At 44.9% G+C, this 20,952-nt stretch overlaps 1 protein-coding gene across 14 annotated transcripts in view; it reads left to right on the top strand.

Moving 5' to 3' along the window:
- Positions 1-20,952, top strand: part of XRRA1 (X-ray radiation resistance associated 1) — a 69,030-nt gene that overhangs the window by 45,247 nt on the left and 2,831 nt on the right. For 10 of the 14 annotated variants that reach the window (XM_061150234.1, XM_061150249.1, XM_061150215.1 and 7 more), the window contains 8 exons: positions 2,858-2,898; positions 5,881-6,006; positions 14,754-14,847; positions 15,620-15,735; positions 18,430-18,771; positions 19,324-19,519; positions 20,273-20,388; positions 20,587-20,692. In XM_061150234.1, the coding sequence (XP_061006217.1) occupies positions 2,858-2,898; positions 5,881-6,006; positions 14,754-14,847; positions 15,620-15,735; positions 18,430-18,771; positions 19,324-19,519; positions 20,273-20,388; positions 20,587-20,692 (1,137 nt within the window). The remainder of the gene's footprint in view (positions 1-2,857; positions 2,899-5,880; positions 6,007-14,753; positions 14,848-15,619; positions 15,736-18,429; positions 18,772-19,323; positions 19,520-20,272; positions 20,389-20,586; positions 20,693-20,952) is intronic. The other 4 variants (XM_061150282.1, XM_061150244.1, XM_061150319.1 and 1 more) reach the window with 2 other exon arrangements.

Here is a 20,952-nt window from a genome sequence, read left to right as displayed (position 1 = left end):
CAGCACTCTTTTTAAGGTTTTTCTTATTGCTATATGCCCATCTAGTTCTTCCTTTTATCTAATGCATAATATTCCACACTGTGCTTTAACCACACTTTATTCATCTATTCCCTTGCTAATGGACACCTACGTCACCTAACCTTGGGTATGTTTCTTGCATATACCCCTGGCCAGAGTTTTTCTGGAATATTTACCTAGAAGTGAGTTTGTTGGATCACAGAGTATATGCATACATAGTTTAAATAAGTGCCACCTGATAGTTCTTCAAAATGGTGGCTCTGGTATACACTCATACTTGAAGAACATCAGAGTTCCTGTTTCCTTACAACCTTGCCTGCACTTGATATTTCCAAGCTTTTTAATTGTTCTAAGTTTTGTTATTTTGGTAGGTATAAAGTGATATTTCATTGTTTTAATATCTATTTTATAAATATTGGTGATGTAAGTATTTCTTCATTTACTTAGTTTTCAACTTTCATGAATTGCTATTTCATATCCCTTGATAGTTTCAATATTTTCAATTTCTTCTTTTATTTTGTAATCACCTGACTATACATTTCATCTTCAATGTAAGAGGTGACATTTTGAAGAGAAATTCTTAAGTTTGATTTACCCAAGTATATTAGTTTGCTAAGACTGCCAGAATACCACACACTGTTTGGCTTAAACCACAGATATTTATTTTCTCATGGTTCTGGAGGCTAGAAGTCCAAGATCAAGGTGTTGGCAGATTTAGTTTCTTTTTCAGCCTCTTCCCTTTGCTTTATAGACAGCTGCCTTCTTGCTGTATCCTCATTTGGTCATCTCTCTGTCTGAATTGTCTATGTCCTAATCTTCTCTTCTTGTAAGGAGAACCTTCATATTGAATTAGGGTCTATCCTAATGAGCTTATTAACCTCAGTTACTTTTTTAAAGATGCTATTTCCAAATAGTCTCATTCTGAGGTACTAGGGGGTTAGGACTTCAACATATGAATTAGGGAGGTGGTGGGGGACGACACAACTCAGTCTATCACACCAAGCCTGTGCAGTTTTATCATATGGCTTATGCCTTTGGGTTCTTGTTTAAGTGTCTCCCTTTCTCATGGTCACAAAGATAGTTTCCTATGCTGTATTGCTTTTCATTTTGCTGTTTGATTTGATTCTTTCAAAGAGGGTTTGCATATAATAGATTTTTCTCAGCCCATAAAATACCCCAAATTACCTTTGTTTTGTCATCATCCTTGAATGCTAGCTCACTGAATAGAGAACTGTAGCCTTAAAATAATTTTTCCTGAGAACTTTGAAGATATTACTTGATTACCTTCTAAATCCCTTGTTGCCATGAGAGGTCTGATAGCAATCTGATTCCCATGCCTTTATAGGAAATCTATTTTTGCTTCCTGGAATAAGATTTCACTTTTTTCCTTTGGAAATTTGGCTAAGGTGCTTCAGGGTATGCAGTTCTTTTTTGTTTATTTTGTTAGGTACTTTGTTCTTTCCAAGATAGTTTCCTTTATCTTGGAAAATTTTTATTATCCTTCATTCCATTCTCTGTTTTATGAATTAGCTCTTCAGATGGACCTTTTCTTCTGTATAAGACATTTATTAAATCTTTTATTTGATTATCATACTTTAAAATTACAAAATTAGTAACAGTTTCTCTTCCATAATGACCTAATTTTGTCTTAAAATAGTCTTTTGAATTCCTTAGAATCTAGACATTAATTATTCTATTTAAAGTTTTTATTCTTTTGGTTAAACCACCTCTCTTTTTTTCAGATACTGGTTCTTCTTTTATATTTCATAACTTTCTTTCATGGTGCTAATTTTCCTCAAATATTAGGAAGTGCCTGACTATACATCTTTTGAATGGTTCCCAGTCTGAACCTTAGAACACAGGTTCTGGTTTCTGGAGTTCTTTCTTGTAACTGTGGGAAGGGCCAGGGCCTGAGTTCAGATAGAGTGTACCTCAGTTCATCTTCCTAGATGTGGGGGCTCTCTATCTCCCCAGAAGATCACTGCTTAGCACCCACACTTATGACCATGGCTCATCCTTTAGCTAACTCCTACTTTTTTCCTTTCACAAACCTTTCACAAATTCCTTTCAGACCCTTGTCTTCAGAGTTGTTCTTGCCACATGGTGTTCCACCCGTGTTATTGCTTATTTCATTTTAATATAACCTTCTCAATACAGTATCATTAACATGCGGAAGGGGTCCCATTAGTCAGGGCAAAGGTGAGTGATCCCTGCATAGGATCCAGACCCAGCAGATGCTTTGCTTTATTAGGTTGAACTCAGCTCTTTATTGGCTCCTCTTTGTCTGATGATTTCGAGAATGAAATCACTCTGCAGCCTCCTTCTCACTTGTCTCTCCTGAATTCACTGTCTTAATGCACTCTATTTCTACTAATATAATAAATAGTATTTTCAAATCCTCCGACAGAATATCTTTTATATACATTTTTCTCTTCTAAAACAGTTGGTTTGCCTTCTGACCAATACTGACTGCTCTGTAGTTCTGAGGCTCACAAGAGCTTGCATGGTACAAAGTCAGGAAGATCAGTGTGGCTGATACGTAGTGAGGGAGGGCCAGGGTAGCATGAGATAAGACTGGAGAAGTAGGCAGAGGCAAGATCAGGCAGGACCTCCAAAGCCTGGCCAAGGAGTTTGAATTTTGTCCCAAGCACAAAGGGCGTGTTACCCGATGCATGTCACAGCTGGTTCCTCTTCCTAGTTAGCACTGAAGCTCAGGACCAAGGAGTACCCACTCCAGGAGATACTCTGCTGTACACAGTGGGTGGCAGATGCAGACCCTGGCCTCCAGGGGGTCAGTTAGCACTCTCACCAATCTCCATTCTTTTCTTTTATATTTCAGAGGTCGTGTTCTCATCTTATCCTGGATTTTCAACCTCAGAGGTAGGAAATGCCTACTTTATATTTGTGTCCTTGCATTAGAACATTAGTTTTAGTAAACAAAAATAAGTTGACAGAGCCATGAGAGGTATTTGCATATATAACACTGAGGAAGCCCATACACTGAACGCATATTTCCTCAGTCCTGACCATGTGCCAGGCACTATGCTGGCCTGTGAAGATGTAGCAGGGGACTCAACCAACAGGTCCCAGGCCTCACACAACCCACAGACCAGCTTCTGTTGTTCTTCAGTAGGGATGATTCCTACTTCAAGTGATCAAGCTGGCATTAAATTGACGCTGCCACTAGGATGAAGCCTAGTAGTTCCTTAACAAGAACCCTCACCCCAAAGCTAGAGCACCTCTGGCCAAACACACTGCCATCTGGGATCTAATCCTTGGTGTCACAGGCTTAGACACTTGATTTTTGTCAGCACATAAAATTGTCTTTTTTCTCAGGGTAGATGCTCACTAAGCAAGTTCAAGAAGACTGACACACTAATATTTATCTATTTATTCACTTACTCATTTATAGTAAGAAGTACCATTATGCAGTTAGGCAACCTGCATCCTTGGGTCACAACTCAGTATATCCCCTCCCCACAGATACAAGTGGGTGAGAAATTATATCAGTTGCTATATTATTGCCACTTAACAAGCCAACACAGTTGTTGACTTCAAACAATGGCAATTTATTATATCTCACAATTATTTGGGTTGGTTAGGTGGTTCTCCTGGTGTTTAGCTAGGGCACATTCCTGCAGCTGGCAGGTTATCTGGGAGCTGGACTCACAGACAGCTGGCAGGACTTGTCATCTTTATGTTATCTTTTCATCCTGGACTTCTTTGTAGTATGGGGGCATTAGACTTCCAAGAGAGCAAGGTTCTGAAATTCAAGCAACGGCATTTTAATCTGTTGGTCAAAGTAAGCCATAGGCCGGTATAATACTGCAGTGCAGTTCTGATGCTAGCCACCTGGAATTAGCATGAGCCCACAAGAGCAGAGTCCCCAACAAGACTGCCCTCACTTTAGGCGCTAGTTGCAAGTGTGGGGGTTCCCAGGCTATTTGTAATGGCAATAAATTCTACAGCTGCCACGATCCCCTCAGGTTCAGTAATTTGCTAGAATGACTCATAGAACTCAGGAGACCATTATACTTCTGATTACAGATTGACTATAACGGCTGCAAATCAGGACCAGCCAAATGAAAAGATGCACAGTGAGGGTTGGGGGAGTTCGAAACGTAGAGCCTCTTTGCCCTCTCACTGTGGAATGAATTGTGTCACGCTCCCAACACAGCTGATGGGTGCACCAGCCAGGTAGCTCACCAGAGCCTCAGTGGCCAGGACTTTCACTGGAGTTTCATTGCATAGCCATGATTGATCGAACCATTGGCCACATGATTGAACTCGATCTGTAGCCCCTCTCCCCTCCCCAGAGGTCAGGCTGGCTCAAACCCCAGTCCTCTGATCACATGGTTGTCTTTATAGTATGGCCAGCCCCCATCCTAAGTCATCTCATTAGTGTGAACTCAGGTATGATCCAAGGGGTTATGAATAACAAAGACATTCCTATCACTCTAGAGATTCCAAGGGTTTTAGAAGCTCAGTCCCAAAAACCCAGGACAAAGACCAGACAAATTCTTTATTGTGCAGCAGCCAGTCTGGTTTCAAAGGATTAGAGACACAGACTGCAGGTCTGAATGGGAGGAGCAGCCAGGTCACTCTGCATAAAGTGGTACCTAACGGATAGAAGGGCTTGTGGCTGCAGAAGCCAGAGATTGTTGGCGGGTTGCTTAGTGCTCAGGTCCCAGTTGTGTGCCATCTGAGAATGCTGAGTGATTTGAATGGATGGAAACTTTTAGTGGCCCCTCTATCAACATCAAATACATCCCCCTCTAAGACAGGACCCTCTGTGACCCCAGCAGAGCCAGTCATGCCCTCAGGTCAGGACCTTCCAGACCCAAGCCTGTCTGGTTTTTTCTTCTCTGTGCTTCAGTCTGACTTACCCTCTTTGGCTCACATGGCCTCCCTCCAGATCAGGAATGGCACAGTTGAGGAGATGGCTTAACAGACTGCTACCACCTTCCCCTCCAGCCTCTGGGAGATTACATTTTGATTCCCCTGAGAGGAGAGTTCCCAAGCACCATCACTGGTTTTTGTTTTACTCTCAACCATGACTCATCCACTTGTGGCTGTACAAGGTGGAGCCCAGGAAGAAACAAAATACTTGGCCCAAAGTAGGTGCTCCACAAATGGTCATTGAATGAGCAGGTGAAATATAAGTGACTTGCTCAAGATGACACAGCAGTTAATGGCACTTAGATGAATCGAGTTCGTCTGAAGCCAGTCATTAGTCCAGCATCTACCCTGTGATTTCCTTTGGCTCTAACTCAGGGAATCAGTGAGTAAACTGAGTTTGGCATAGTTAATCCAACAACTTCCATTTTCAACTTGATCATCATCCAGGACTTAGCTGCTGTTTTATCCTGGAATGAAGAACCGTCCACTGTAGGATTGGATGAGCAAATCAGAGCAGTAGTTCAAGGCTCAACTCACTCCTGCTATCTCCTCACCAGGAAAAGTCCCCTTAATGATGTGAGCATGCACCTGCCCTTTTGCTTTCTGGAGAAATCTTAACCCAACTGTATAGAAGGGCAAGTTCAGGATAAGCCACTATAGGGCAGAACGTGGGAGGTGAGTAGGGAGCTTCTGCTGTCTGCACTGCTGCTGTGTCGTCCTTTGGCTTCAGAGAACTTGAGACTGGAACTTTGGGTGCCAGAGAATGGACTAACTATGTGACATCAGAGAACTTGGAGCCAGAACTCTAGGCCCTTGGTGACATCCCCCGTTATGACCCCAGAAGCCTCCTTTGGGCCAGCCCCTCTGGAATGGTCATTCTTTCCACCACCCTCCCTAGGAAGGGTCTGTTGGTCCACTTCTTTATCACCAGGGAGCTTTGACTTTGACTCTTTTCCTTCTAAGACGACCAAGGTATGTGCACTTCCGCCCATATTTGAGATTCTTCCTGTGAAGTCACTGAAGGCGAGGAACCAGACGCTGGCCCCGCCCTTCCCAGAGCTGAGGTACCTTAGCCTGGCCTACAACAAGGTGACTCTCGGCTTCTCTACCTCTCTCCCCAGGAGCACAGATGGGAGGGTGGGGTGTGAATTGCTCTGGCCTGAAAGCCAACCCTCCCGTTCCCTGCATCAGTAGAATTCAGGCTCAGGAATTCTCAGGGTGGGGGTTCTCAGGGTTGGGGAAACAGAAGGCAACAGGCAGAGGCAGGAGTCCATTGATTCAGTCACAGATACTGATTTACCACTCACCATGTGCCAGGCTGTGTGCTGGGCACTGGGGATACAATTGCATGAAGAGATTCGACCTCTGCCCTTGCTGAGCTTATCACCTACAGGGAAGACGGAGCACGAACAAATAATCACAGTATAAACATGCCCAGTGTTGCGAAGACATTCACAGTGCTCTGAAGTATGTGAAGGGTAGGTCTCACCTCATATTTGGGACCAGGGAAGGTACTCTTGAGAGTGGTGGTTAAGCTGAGATGGAAATCAGGGAGCTTAGTGAGGTGACGATTGAGGGTTGAGTGACTTGAGACATGTTTAAACCAAAGAGAACAGCAGATATAAAGTCCATGGAACAGATTTAATATGTGTTTCATTAACAAGTTTTATGTTAACATGTTTTTCCATATCCTATAAAACTTCCTGTAAGCCCCACTAATTGAGCCCTACTCAGGTGTGAAATGCCAGCAACTTTTAAGAAACCTGGCTTACATTGCTTCTGAGGCAAGCAGTTAGTACAGCCAAACTCCCCAGGTGTTTTCCTCTAAGAGTTATAATTTTAGTCATAACATTTAGGTCTTTGATCCATTTTGAGCTAATCTTTATATATGGTGTGAGATAGGGGTCCAGCTTCATTCTTTTGTATGATATGCAGTTTTCTCAACACCTTTTATTGAAAAGAGTGTTCTTTCGCCATTTAATGGTCTGCTCACCCTTGTCAAAAATCAGTGGACCATAGATGTATCAGTATTATGGATTCTCCTTTTGTTCTTGAAACTGGTAATTTTCATCTTTTCTCTTTTTTTATTGATCCAAAATAGAAGTTACCCTTTTATTGACTTAAAAAAATAACTAGCTACTGTTTTCTTTGGATCTCTCTATTGTCTGTTTACTATTTCATTGATTTTTGCTCATAATTTTATTTCTCTCCTACTCACAATGAGTTTAATTGACTCTTCTTTTTCCTAGATTCCTAAGTAGTATAATTTTAGATCATTGATATAGACCTTTCCTCTTTTTAATATAAGCCACTATAAATATCTTCTTTAAGCACTGTTGGAGCTGCATTCAATAAATTTTGTGTTTTGATTTTCTTTCACTCAAAATATTTTTAATTTTTTTGTGATTTCTTCTTTGACCTATGGTTTGTTTAGAAGTGAGTGGTTTAACTTCCAAATGTATGGGGCTCTTCCAGATAACTTATATTTGTTGAGTTCTAATTTAATTCTGTTGTAGTCAGATAACATAATCTGTAAGATTTCATCCTTCTGAAATGTATTTAAACTTATTTTATGGTCCACCCTATATTCTAAGTTGGTGAATGTTCTGTGTGCACTTAGGAAGAAAATGTATATTCTGCATTTTGGGGGTATAGTGTTCTATAAAAAGTTATTATGGTTGCTACAACAGCGAAGTTGAGTAGTTGCAATGGAGGTTGAATGGCCTGCAGAACCTAAAACATTTTTTATCTGGCCTTTGACAGAAAAAGTTTGCTGACCTCTGGTCTAGATGATCAAATGTCAGAGTCCTTCAAGGCCTACTCTGAGTCTCTTTTTCCTCTTCCTTTGTATTTTCTCCTGAGACTGGCTTCACATATCCATTGCCTATGCCCAGCACCTCACACACTTTTAACTCCTTATTGTATCCCAGACCGACGTGAATTTCTACTTGGAAGACTAAAAGGCACCTCCAAAGTACACATATCCAAAGTGAATTAATGATCTTACCAATTCAAATTTGAATGTTCTTCCATTGTTCTGTATCTTAGTCAATAGCTGAGTTACTTGAGCTGTTGACTCCATTCAGCTACTTGAGCCAAACCCTGGTTGTCATCTTTGATACTTCTTTCTCCTGTACATCCCTCCTCCCCACCCACATCTAATCTATTTCCCAGTCTTGTCAAATTTAGGTCTTCATATTTTTTTATGGAAGTATAGTTGACTTACAATATTGTGTTAATTTTAGGCATAGTGATTCAGTATTTTTGCAGATTATATTCCATTATAGGTTATTAAAAGATAATGAGTATAATTCCCTGTGCTACATAGTATATCCTTGTTGCTTATCTATTTTGTATGTAATAGTTTATATCTGTTAGTCCCATAACCCTAATTTTCCCTGCTTCCTTCTCCCCTTTGGTAACCATGTTTGTTTTCTGTATCTGTGAGACTGTTTCTGTTTTGCATATACATTCACTTTTATTATTTTTTAGATCCCAATATAAGTGACATTAAATAGTATTTGTCTTTCTCTGACTTACTTCACTAAGCATAATATTTCCTAGGTCCATCCATGTAGCTGCAGATGGCATTATTTCATTTTCTTTATGGCCGAGTAATACCACCAATTTACATTCCTTCCAACAGTGTACAAGGTTTCCCTTTCTCTACATCTTCTCCAACATTTGTTATTAGTAGACTTTTTGATGATAGCCATTCTGACAATGTGAGGTGATATTTCATTGTGGTTTTGATTTGCATTTCTCTAATAATTAGTGATGTTGAGCATATTTCATGTGACCTTTGGCCTTTTGTATATCTTTGGGAAAATGTCTATAAAAATCTTCTGCCCAAGTACTATTTACAATAGCTAGAACATGGAAGCAACCTAGATGTCCTTCAACAGATGAGTGGATAAAGCAACTGGGGTACATATGTTCAGTGGAGTACTGCTCAGCCATAAAAAGGAACACGTGGGAGTCAGTTCTAATGCGGTGGATGAACCTAGAGCCTGTTATGCATAGTGAAGTAAGTCAGAAAGAGAAATGCAAATATCATATACTGATGCATAGATATGGAGTCTAGAAAGATGGTACTGATGAATTTATTTTCAGGGCAGCAGTGGAGAAACTGGCATAGAGAACAGACCTGTGGACATGCCAGGAGGAGAGGAGGGAGAGGATGAGGTGTATGGAGAGAATAAAATGGAAATTTACAGTATCATATTAAAATAGATAGCCAGTGGGAATTTGCTGTGTGACTCAAGGAACTCAAAGCAGGGGCTCTGTGATAAAGTAGAAGGGTCGGGGGGGGAGAGAGGTTTGGGAGGGAGGGGGGACATGGGTGTACCCATGGCTGATTCTTGTATGACAGAAAACCACAAAATTCTGTAAGGCAATTATCCCTCAATTAAAAAATAAAGTGTCAAAAAGGAAAACAGGAATCTTCTGCCCACTCTTCAACTGGATTATTTGGTTTTATTTTTGATAATGAGTTGTATGAGCTGTTTGTTGTAGATATTAACCCCTTGTCAGTTGCATCATTTCCAAATATTTTCTTCCATTCCACAGATTGCCTTTTTGTTTTATAAGTGGTTTCCTTTGCTGTGAAGCTTTTAAGTTTAATTAGACTGCATCTGTTTATTTTTGCTCTTATTTCTTTGGCCTTAGAAAATGCAAAAAAATATTGCTGTAATTTATGTCAAAGAATGTTCTGCCTGTGTTCTTCTAGGACTTTAATGATTTCAGGGCTTAAATTTAGGGGATGAAACTGTTTTGAGTTTTATTTTTGTAGATGTTGTAAGAGAATGTTCTTTTTTTTTTTTTTCTTTTTTTTGGGCTTTGGCATGTAGTTTGTGGTAATTCCCCAACCAGGGTCTAAGTAACCTGGGCCCTTGGCGGTAAAAGCATGGAGTCCTAAACACTGGAAAGCCAGGTGATTCCCAAGAGAATGTTCTAATATATATATATATTTTTTACATGTAACTGTCCAGTTTTCCCAGGATCACTTATTGAGGAGATTGTCTTTTTTCCATTGTATATTCTTGCCTCCTTTGTCATAGATTGACTATAGGTGTGTGACTTTATTTCACAGCTCTTTATTCTGTACCATTGATGTATGTATTTTTATGTTAGCACCACATAGTTTTTATGACCATAACTTTATAGTATAGTCTCAAGTATGAGAGGATTATACCTCCAGCTTTGTTCTTTTTCCTCAGGATTGCTTTGGCAATTCTGGGTCTTTTTTGATTCCATATAAATTTTAGTATTATTTCTTCTAGTCTTCAGAAAAAAGTAATGGGCATTTTGATAGGGATTGCATTAAATTTGTAGATTGTTTTGGGTAGTATGTCCGTTTTAATAATAATAAGATATCATGGGATATCTTTTCATTTCACTGAATCGTCTTTAAATTCCTTCATCAAAGTTTTATAGTTTTCCAAATACAAGTCTTTTATATCCTTGATTAAGTTTATTCCTAGGTATTTTTTGGATGTGATTTAAAAAAAATTTTTTAATTGAAGTATACTTGCTGTACAATGTTATATAAGTTACAGGTATACAATGTAGTGATTCGTAGTTTTTAAAGGTTGTACTTCATTTGAATTACTATAAAATAATGCCTGTATTCCCTGTGTTGTACAGTATATCCTTGGAACTTATTTCATACTTAAGGGTTTATACAGCTTTCTTCTCCGCACCTATATTTCCCCCTTCCGTCTCCCTACTGGTCGCCACTAGTTTGTTCTCTGTATCTGTAAGTGCGCTTCCTTCTTATTCACTCATTTCCTGTATTTTTTAGATTGCACATATAAGTGATATCATGCACTATATTCTTTCTCCATCACACTTATTTCACTTAGAATAATACTCTCCAAACCCATCTGTGTTGCTGCAAATGGCAAGATTTTCTTTTTATGGCTGAGTATTAGTCCAGTGTATATATCTATATATCACGTCTTCTTTATCCATTCATCTGTTGATAGCCACGTAGGTTGCTTCCATATCTTGGCTGTGGTAAATAATACTGCTGTGAACATTGGGATGCATGTACCTTTGCAAATTAGTGTTTTTTTGTTTTTTTCAGATATTTATCCAGGAGTAGAATTGCTTGGTCAATGGTAGTAAATGGTTCCTTATAGTGTATTTTTCATTTCAGTTATCGCATTCTTCATCTTTGGTTGTTCTTTATATTTTCTAATTCTTTGTTTAAAAACTTCTAACTTTTCCTCTGTGGATCCACTCTTTGTCTGAATTCTTTGGTCATCCTTATGATCGTTACCCTGAACTCTTTCTTAGGTAGATTGCCTATATCCACTTGGTTTTCTTCTGAGGTTTTACCTTGTTCCTTCATCTGGAACATGTTCCTGTTTCACCTCATTTTGCCTAAATTGCTGTTTCTATTTTAATGGATTTGGCAGGCTGGTTCTGTTTCTTTTCTGGTAGGTTCTGGTCCTTGTCATCAATGGTCGTTCTGTACATAGTTGTGATTTTGATGTGCCTGTGAGAAGAGGTGAGCTCAATGTCTTTCTGCTCCACCATCTTGGCCAATCCCTGGTCTGGAATGGATGTTTTTTATGTGGGAGTACCATATGTTGGCTGGGTGTCCCCAGTGTCTTTGAGGTGAGGGTTGGATCTGAGGTGGACACCAGCCCGGTCTTTCCTCAGGGTGTGCTGGCCTCTATGATAGAGGGTGTGGCTGGTGTTGGATTAGCTGGCACTCCCAGCAGAGAGAGAGCTCCCAGCAGAGACAGAGGCTACTCTGTCAAGGGGCAGGGTCTGCTGCCTGGTTGCAGGGGTAGAAACCTTGAGGATCTGACTCAGGCTGACTCTGTTCCCTTTAAGTGTGTGTGGTTTTCCTTCTCCCACGCTGGGGCCTTTGCCCTGAAGGAGGGGAATGTACAAGTAAGTGGGGCTCCTGTGCTTTTCAGAGGTCCAGCGCTCTGCCTGTGTAGGCGTCTGCAGTTCTACTCAGCTGCAGTCCAAGTTGCATCTTTCCCCCTATTACGGTTGGCCCAGATCTAGTGCACAGTTGTAGCACAGAGTGGGCAGGGCTGGAGCCTTGAGTAGGCTGGGACCGGGAATCTCGGCATTTTGTGCTTGTGGAAATTGAAGCGCTGCTCAAGCTGTAGGAAGTTGGGCTGCTTCTGTGTAAGTGCCAGCAGTGGCCACCACTGCCCACCAGGCCCCCCGCACCACCTCTGCATCCCTAAACAGATTCTTTTCCCAGGATCTGACTGCCCTAGATCCACTGCTGGGCTGGGGTGTTCACTCAGCTCAGATTGAGAGTGTGGCAAGGCGGCAGCTGCTAGGGCAGACCACCCCCTGCCCTGTCTGGGGGTGAGCCAGCACCCACACCCTCGTCACCAATGCAGTCTAGGCTTCAGCCTTTCTCCAGCCTGTCCCAGCATTTCTCCAGACAGCCACGAGGTTTGCCCTTTCTGTGTAGGACCCCAGGACTGGACACCCTGTCTGTGTCCTGACCCACTCATTCCCTGGGGTGGTATCTACCACGCCATCTCCCTCTTCCTCTTAGTCCCCTCCCAGGGACACAGGTCCTGACCAAGTGCCTTTCTTCTCATCCTGCCTGATTATGTGGGAGTCTCTCTTGTAGCCTTGGTGGTTTAGGAGCTCTTTTGCCAGATTCCATAACGTTTTCCATGAAAATTGTTCCACGTGTAGATGTAGTTTTGATGTGTTTGTGGGGGGAAGTGAGCTCCATGTCCTCTTTACTCTGTCATCTGGATCCCCCTCCTGAAGCAATAGCCTAGGTCTTCATATTTCTAAAAATTCATCTAATAGGTTCTCTATGGACCAGTATCTTTAATAAACTTTGGTCTGGCCCATACTTGCATCTCCAGTCTCATTTTGCACCAACCACCCTTTCTCTCTGCTTTTAGTCACACTAGCCTTCTTTAAATCCATCCAACAGGGTTTCTCCTCTTTGCTGTGGTATCTTTCACACATTATTCTTTGTATGGCATGTTTCCTTTCTGCATTAGAGGAAGCAATACTACCTGCTATGACAAACTGAAAATGTCAATGAACACAAAAGTATATTTCTTGCTTTTACAAAACCCATTGTGGATATTCCTGGTTGCTAGGTGGCCTTTCACATGATGATTCTTCAGAGACCCAGATCTCTTCTGGCCATAGCTTTGTCATCCCATATAGGACCTTAAGAGAACTTTACTGAATCCTATGCAACTGGTCAGGTGGCTCAGTGGTGAAGAATCCACCTGCTGATGCAGAAGACGTAGGTTCAATCCCTGGGTCAGGAAGATACCCTGGAGCAGGAAATGGCAACCCACTCTAGTATTCTTGCCTGGAAAATCCCATGGACAGAGAAGCCTGGCAGGCTACAGTCCATGGGGTCACAAAGAGTCAGATACGACATAGCGACTGAGGACACATGCACACAACTGGTAGAAAGGTAGTTGAGTGAGGACAGGATCCTGCAGGAAGTTTTGAATGGGCTACGCCTGGAAATGGCATTTATCACTTCCACACAGGTGGCATTGGCTAGAACTGAGTCATAGGCCCACATCTAGCTGCCTGGGGGGCAAGAAGAAACAGTCTAGCTTTATACCCAGAAACTAGAGGGAATGCTTCGATTAATACAGAGGTTTCTTTGACATGTACTCCATCCCCCACTGCATTCACTCATCACCTTCTGCCATCCTTCAGATCTCAGGGACGCCTTCTCTTACCCCTGTGACGAGGTCAGGCCACCCTGGTGCTCCATGGGCCTCACTTCTGTGGCACTGATCACTGATGTAAACGCATGCTTCTCTGTGTTACTGCTGCTTCAGTGCTTATTTCGCACCAGGTAGCATTCCTCCAGGATAGGAACTGTGTCTCCTTCACTCAGTCCCAGCCCAGAGCTTGGCACATAAAGTCATTCAGTAAATATTTGTTGACTGAAGGAGCCAAAATGAAAGACAGTGAATAGGTAATTGCCCCAAAGGCATCTGGCACTACCCAATGAGGCTCCAGAGGAAGTCAGACTGAGCTACCACCCACTCCCAGCGCTTGGTGCTCTCCATGTGCCCCACATCTGACTGAGCAGTGTGTCGAGGCATCTGAAAGGCCACTGCCCTGCTCCTGACCACTCTGATTCCATTTCACTGCTGACAGACACCCAGCCCAAGGTTGTCCCCAGATGTTCTCACCATTCTTCTCAACAAGGAGTGGTTTTTGCCCTTTAGAGGCTGGCCTCATGGGGCCGAGTGGCCTCTGGGCCCTGGACAGCCATGGGTCTCCCTTACCTCACTGGCTGTGCTAATCGTTTTGATGCATGTGTCCCCCCAACCTCCTGTTCCCCAGCCCTCCCTTGATCAGTGCCCAGACAGGCTACAGTGAAAGAGACTATCACTTCTATTGACATACTGGCATGTGTGTAGAGGTCACACTGAGAAAGGGGAAGTATCAGACAAATTGTATGCTGAAGTCAAAGTCAGTGCCTTGCCAAATTTTCAGACTTCTTGTGAGACAAGTACTACATATATTTGTTCTTATTTTTGTCACCAACATCCTCAATACTTGGTATAAGCTACATATCCAATATGGAGAAGGGGAAAAATTCTTAGATTTCAATGTGAAACAGTGATGGTGAGATTCGGGCCAAGAGGGGCACAGGTATTCTGGGTGCAGACAGGTGAAATTGCAGAGATAAGACAGTCCAGGCAGTAAGTCCTGTCCCCAGCAGCCTCACTCCCTCAGCCCCACTCCCGCCCCAGACTTGAAGGCATGCAGCCCTGCATTGTAGGGCCTGGAAGCAGTTGGGCAGAGGTGTGGGGTGGTGTTGATCTGATGCTCTCCTGCTTTCCTTATAGATTGCAAAGGAAGATGCCATCCTGCCAGTAGCTCTCTTCCCATCTCTCTGTGAGCTCATCTTTCACAACAACCCTCTGGTGACCCATACTCGAGGTATGGTACCCACAAACATGCCCCCTGAACCCAGTCCCCAAGAAGCAATGTGGAGAACCTCATCCCTACCTCAGTGCCAAGCCCTGCTCTGCTCTGTGTCATGGGCGGACAAACTTCATAGTGCACTGGGGGCTGTAGAAAACAGCGGACACTGCTGAGCACATGCTCTGCACTGACTCATCCCAACAGCAACCCTGTGAAGCAGGCTTTATTGTCCTTATGCACAGAGGATGAAACTGAGGATCAGAGAGAGTCACAGTCTGCCCATAGTCACACAGCCAAAAAAAAAAAGGCAGCACTGGGAATGGAATACAGAATTATCTAGATCCTGTGTGAGCTCCATAATGACACTCTGCTCTGTGAGATAAGTCTGCTGCAACCTCACTCCCCAGCTGGGAAGGAGCATGAAGCCGAACTGCAGAGCCCTCCCCCTCCCAGAGCACGCTGAATGCAGTAGCTGCCACGTCAGTAGTGGAACCCACTGTCCAAGATGCAGCAGCTGGAGGCATCTTAGAATCCTGGGTCTCTGGAGTGACACTAGGGTATTCTAATCTCTGCTCTACACTGTCTTCATTGCCTCGGGCAAGTTCCTTAACCTGTCTGTTTCTCAGTTTTCTCATCGGTCAAATAGGCATAATATAGGTTTCTACCTCCTAGGGCTGGTGTGAGAATTAAGTAAGGTTATACATGTATATGAACAGTGCCTGGCACATAGAAGCCCCCAGTAATTGTTAGCTAACAAAATAATCTTATTTTCCCATCATGGCTCCAGGGGTCCCACCACTACTAAAAAGCTTTCTCCAGGAGCGGCTGGGAATCCACTTAATTCGAAGGAAGATAGTAAAGGCTAAGCATCATATTTTGATGCCTCGGAAGGACTCTCGGAAGGTAAGGCTTCAAAGGCAGGACCCCCAAGCCCAGAGGGAGTGGAGTCTATTTTAATGCTACAGATCAGCCTGGCAGAAGAACCACTCCCACCCACAATGCCTGGGATTCTTCTGTTAGGTTTGTAGTAGCAGTTTTGTCTTCTCCTTCCCTCACTGTATAACATACAGATATACCCAGGAGAGGTAAGACAGTCAGAGACCCAAAAATTAGAGTAGGGAGGAGTATGGGAGGGCATTGAGTCTGATCCCCTAATTTTCCAGAGGAACTGAGGTCCAAAAAAGACACTGTGGAGAAGTGGGGGGAAATCAGTCAGAAGACCCACATGTCAGTCTGGTGCCATCATTTTTCATAGCTGCCTAAACTTGGGCAAGATTTCCACTCTCTGAGTATCAGCTTCTCAACTCTAAAACCTCTGAGTTGCTGAGAGGACTGAATGAAATTGATACATTATTAACTCCCCAAACCTCCTACCAGTGCAAGTGACGGTAACGAATGGCTGTGCCAGCCCTAGAATACCTATCTCCTGCCTGACTCTCGGGAAGCATTTCATGGTTGGAGAGCAGTCTGCCCCCTCAGTACCTCCCCTCAGCTAGTGGTCCAGACTTAACTTCTAGAATGCCATAAAGTAAGATCCCTTTCATCTGAAGGATTTCAGAAATTTCTGTGAAATGCTTCTCCCTCCTGAACTTTGTCTTCCTACAGCCAAAAGCTGGTCTGGGCATTGCTGACCCCAGAAGTTAAATAAAGATATTCCCTAGGCCCCTACCTCTAGAGTCTGCCTGTGTACAGCCAAGCTCTTGTCTTGAGCCCTCAGGGAACCAGAGCAGCATTTAAAACCAGCAATAGAAATCCAGAGGGTTTCCATCATCTTTGCCCCCGTCTGCTGCCTCCTCTAAGAGTCCTACTACCTCCCTTCCCGTCAGGCAGCTGGGGAGGGGCGGAATCGGGGTGAGCCAGATGCTCAGTACATAATCCTCTCTCCCGGGTACAGAGCACCCATGCTGAGAACTTGCACATGCGCTCCCCCATAATCCTCACCACAGACAAGGAAGCAGGCTCAGAGAGGTGAAATAACTTAAAAGGGAGTGTATGGGTCCAGGGGCACCACCATCGTTCCAACTAATGGAGGATATACACACATACCAGTGGCAAAATGAGAAACGAATCAATGCTCTATAAGTGCTGTCTAATGTCCAGCACGGGCTACGCGGAGAGTGTGGTGTGGGCTGCAGGCAGGCTGGAGATGCCTGCATGTCCCCAGTGTGCTCCCAGAGCGGGGTTGGATGTACAGCCTTTTACTCAGTTACATAGACCAAGGTTGCTGGCACTCCTTCCTACGAGACTTGGACAGGACAGGGAGAAAATGGAGAACCTGCCAGAGCAGGCCTGGACCCACCCAACGTGGAACCAGAAACCAGTGTGAGGCTTCTGAGTGAGAACACAGATGGAAGATAACATGGCCTGCCCTGGATGCTCAGCAGTCCAGCATACAGGACCCAGTGACTCTCATCCTCTAGCCAGTCAGATTATCCAGTCTTTGCTCAGGAGAGTGGTGGTGGGATAGAGGAAGAGCATCCCCAGCACTCCTCCAGCACAAACCTGTGAGAGGGAGGAATCAGTGTGGCCCCTTCCCCACCAGCTGGCAAATAATGGCACTTGTTTTGGCCACTGTGAGGCATGGGTTCTGAAAAAAGACTGGGTCCCTCAGGCTTCAAATCTAAACACTGAGATTTTATGTATTTCAAAAAGGATATACTTTCTTAAAAAGAACCTTATTTTATAAAATAGTCATCCTTCCCATTCCCTAGTTCACCAGGCACATTTGAGCACACCATTGAGATCTCACATGGGAAAACTCTGCAAGATAGGCAGGCAGGGACTGTTTTCCCCTTGTGTGAGCTCAAAAGGTAGACTGTGCTTGAGATCTTTCCACTGCACTGCATGGCCTGTCAAAGTACAGATGTAAGTAGACTAAAGACTTCTGACAAAGAGTAAGCAATCCACCAGGTAACTAGGGAGGGGAAGCAGAACTAAGCCCAGCTGAGGGAAGCTGGGCACATGGCTCTCTCCTGGCAGATGAGCAGAGGCGTGGTGGGGAGATGACAGGCTTTTGCTAATTAAGAAAGCTGAGCAGTTCAGTGGGAAAGAAGTTATTTCCTTGGGTCTAAACCCTGAGAGAGATTTGCCTTATAGGTCTTTATATAAGGTGCAGGGACTGGCCCCCTGATAGGGGCCTGGTGCTGCCACCTTCCAGAAAATGTGGAACCATCTCCCCCAGGCCCTTCTAGGAATCCCTAAGGAAAGTCATGGGCACTGCAAGACACCTTGATCAGAGGAATGAGGCTACTGAAGGGCAGAGTGATAGAGTCAAGGATCCAGAATGAGGCCCGGAGCCTCTGCCACTGAATAACTCTGTGACCTTGGACAAGTCATCTTACCTCTCTGAGCCCCCATTTCCTTGTTTATAAAATGAGGACATTTATTCACTGGGTAGTTTGAGGTGTAAATAAAACGTAACATGTCATGTATGGGGCACATCGTAGATGCCCACTAAGTGTTATTTTTGTCCCTTCCCTCCCCATGAGACCTACCCCAGCGCTTTGACCATTATACTGGTTGGCCTTAGGCCGCTTATGTCCAGAAGGAGAGGTTCTGACTAGGAAGCAGACCAATTCAGCCCTTCTCCCATGACAGGTGAAAAATCAAGTTCCCAAGGTGCCAAAGCAGCCTATGATTCTCCCTCACCCATCCTTGATGATCAAGTCTCCCTCAAAGGAGATGCTGGAGTCAGAGGCAGAGCTGACTAAGGAGCCGCCTGCCACCAAAACCATTTCTGTGGAGCGAGAGATGCCCATCGAGGGCCTGGGGGGCCTTCCCATGCCCCACCGGACCTTCGTGCCACTGCCTCCCATTTGCTCCAACTCCACTGTGCATAGTGAGGAGACGTCCCACCGGAGCGATGCTGCTGGCCGCCTCAGCCCAGACCACCTGTCAGATGAGGACACCAAGAGCACAGAATCCATCTTCTTGACCCAGGTGCCTGGACCCCACCTGCTCCCGCCCACTTGTTCCCACCTCCCAGGGGTTCCTGTCCAACCCTTAGATGGATGAACTGCTATAAGGCAACTAGAACTAAGCATGAGGCAGATCTGGAAACCAGAAAGCAGCACCCTTGGCAGGGCCTGCAAGCCCCTTCTGGGAGTTTGGAGCCCCCCACTGATCCAAGGTTACCGGTAGGGACACCCATGGGAACAAATCATGGTCCTCCTTTCTCATCACTTGCAGACCATTCCCCAACCCCAGCCTGGGAATGGCTCTCCTGGTTCTTCAAGACTTAGCTCGGGTTAAGGTAACAATCCCTCCAGGAAGCTTCCTGGCCTCCTAGGCTGTTCTAGAGCTTTCTGTGGGCTCACCCAGCCTGTGCCTCCCCTCTGTTACAGCATTCATCTCAGTGTATGGTCATTGTCTTCATGTCTGCCTCCTCTCAGCCCAGGCTTGGGCCTTGCCCTTAACAGGATCCAGCATGGGGACCCACACAGAGCTCAGAGGTGTTAATGGAATGCATTTTCTTTTCCTTCTTGGGCACAGGTCAGTGGGTTATCTTCCTCCATCTTCCGGAGGGATGATTCAGAGACAAAGGAGAAAGACCAAAGACCACCATCCACAGCACCCAGAGAGGCCAAGAGTACTCAGAAACCCCCATCTGCCTCTTGCCCCAGGAAGTACCGTGGCTATGAGGAGCTGCTGACAGCCAAGCCTGACCCCACCTTCATTGAGCCAAAAGGTATGTGAGGAGAATGTCTCTAGGGCAGGGAGCCCTCTCCATGAGCCGGAGCAAGTCAGGGCAAAGCCAAGGCTGGTACCGAACACTCTTTTCCAGGCCAGGGTGCCATTTTCCATCTGAATGTCTGTCAAAGGGCCCCTGGGGGTGTCCTGGTTTAGAGCCGTACTTGTCAGGACCCCTGGCCTGGACCTTCATTGGCTTTGAGGGAATCACAGCTGTTCAGAGATTCCAGCCATTCTGAACCTAACTGCTTTGGTTGGAAGTCTCTCCAGGAAGGGTTTAATGAACAAACACTCAGATTAGTCAGATTCCCCGGGTCCTCCCCAGCCCAGTTAATCCCTAAAATGAACATCCAGAATCCTCCCTGTTTGGTTTGAGACAGGGGAGGCAGCCTCTTCTCCCACCCCTTATTTTGGACTGATGTGTTTTGTACTGGTGCTCAGCTGTGCTCTCGTGGCTGTCAGTCTCTGCAGTGTAACCCTCCGAGGTTAATGGGTTTCCTTTCCCCACTCTTGTGCTGTTTTTCCATTAGGACCTGTTTTTCCATTAGGACCTGTTCAGTGATACAAGTATTCACTGAGTGATGGCACCTCTGGCACCACCACAGATCAGGCCAGGATATGGGAACAGTGTCTTCTTGGCGCCCTCCATCCTTTTACCCAGGGCTGCTTTGAAATGGGGAATGAAGAAGTCAGGGGAGGCATCCAGGAGGAGGGGGATGTGCCTTGACTCGACCTCGTCCTTTTGACCTAGGAATCCAGAAGAATGCACAGGCCTTGCAGCACATGTTGAAATACCCGCTCGTGTACCGCTCCAGCAAGCCCAGGCTGGATACTCTGCAGAAACACTATGTTCCCAAGGAGAAGCGGGTACGCCTCCACCTCACTGCATGTGAACCGCCCCTGGGGACCCTAAGGGACAGAAATGGCTCTCACTTGGGACCTTCAGGAGCCATGCTTTTCCCTGGTGCCCCCAGTTCGCCCCTGCCTGTCGTCGTGACTGTAGAGGAGGTGAGGCCACGAAAGTCTGAGCCTGTGCTAACACTCTGCTGTCTCACCTCCTGTCAGACCCAGAGGATCCCTATTCCGCCCCCACGGAAGACTCGAGCCCAGCTGCTGGATGACATCCTCATTCGCATGCGGGACACCCAGAACATCACAGAGGCGCCACTAGGTATGGCTCCGGCCCCCGTCCTCAGCAGCCAGGCTCTGAGGTCTAGCCGTTTACTCCACTGGTGGGATAAGGCAGAGGGGCTTGTGTCGGAGCAGGAAGAGCCCTTGAGACCATCTGCCTGGCCTTCCTGTGTGCAGATGGAGGAACTGAGCCTGAGTGCGGCAGAGAGCTGCCTGAAGTCACAGCATGTTACCAACGGCTTGAGACAGATTCAGAAGGCGATCCCTCTGGCCTTCTAGTGCCCAAGCTGGAGAGACCAT

This window comes from Dama dama, chromosome 1 (assembly GCF_033118175.1).
Source record: "Dama dama isolate Ldn47 chromosome 1, ASM3311817v1, whole genome shotgun sequence".
Classification (NCBI taxonomy): Eukaryota; Metazoa; Chordata; class Mammalia; order Artiodactyla; family Cervidae; genus Dama; species Dama dama.
Note: the sequence above shows the minus strand (reverse complement) of the source record. Positions and strands in the feature narration are given on the sequence as shown.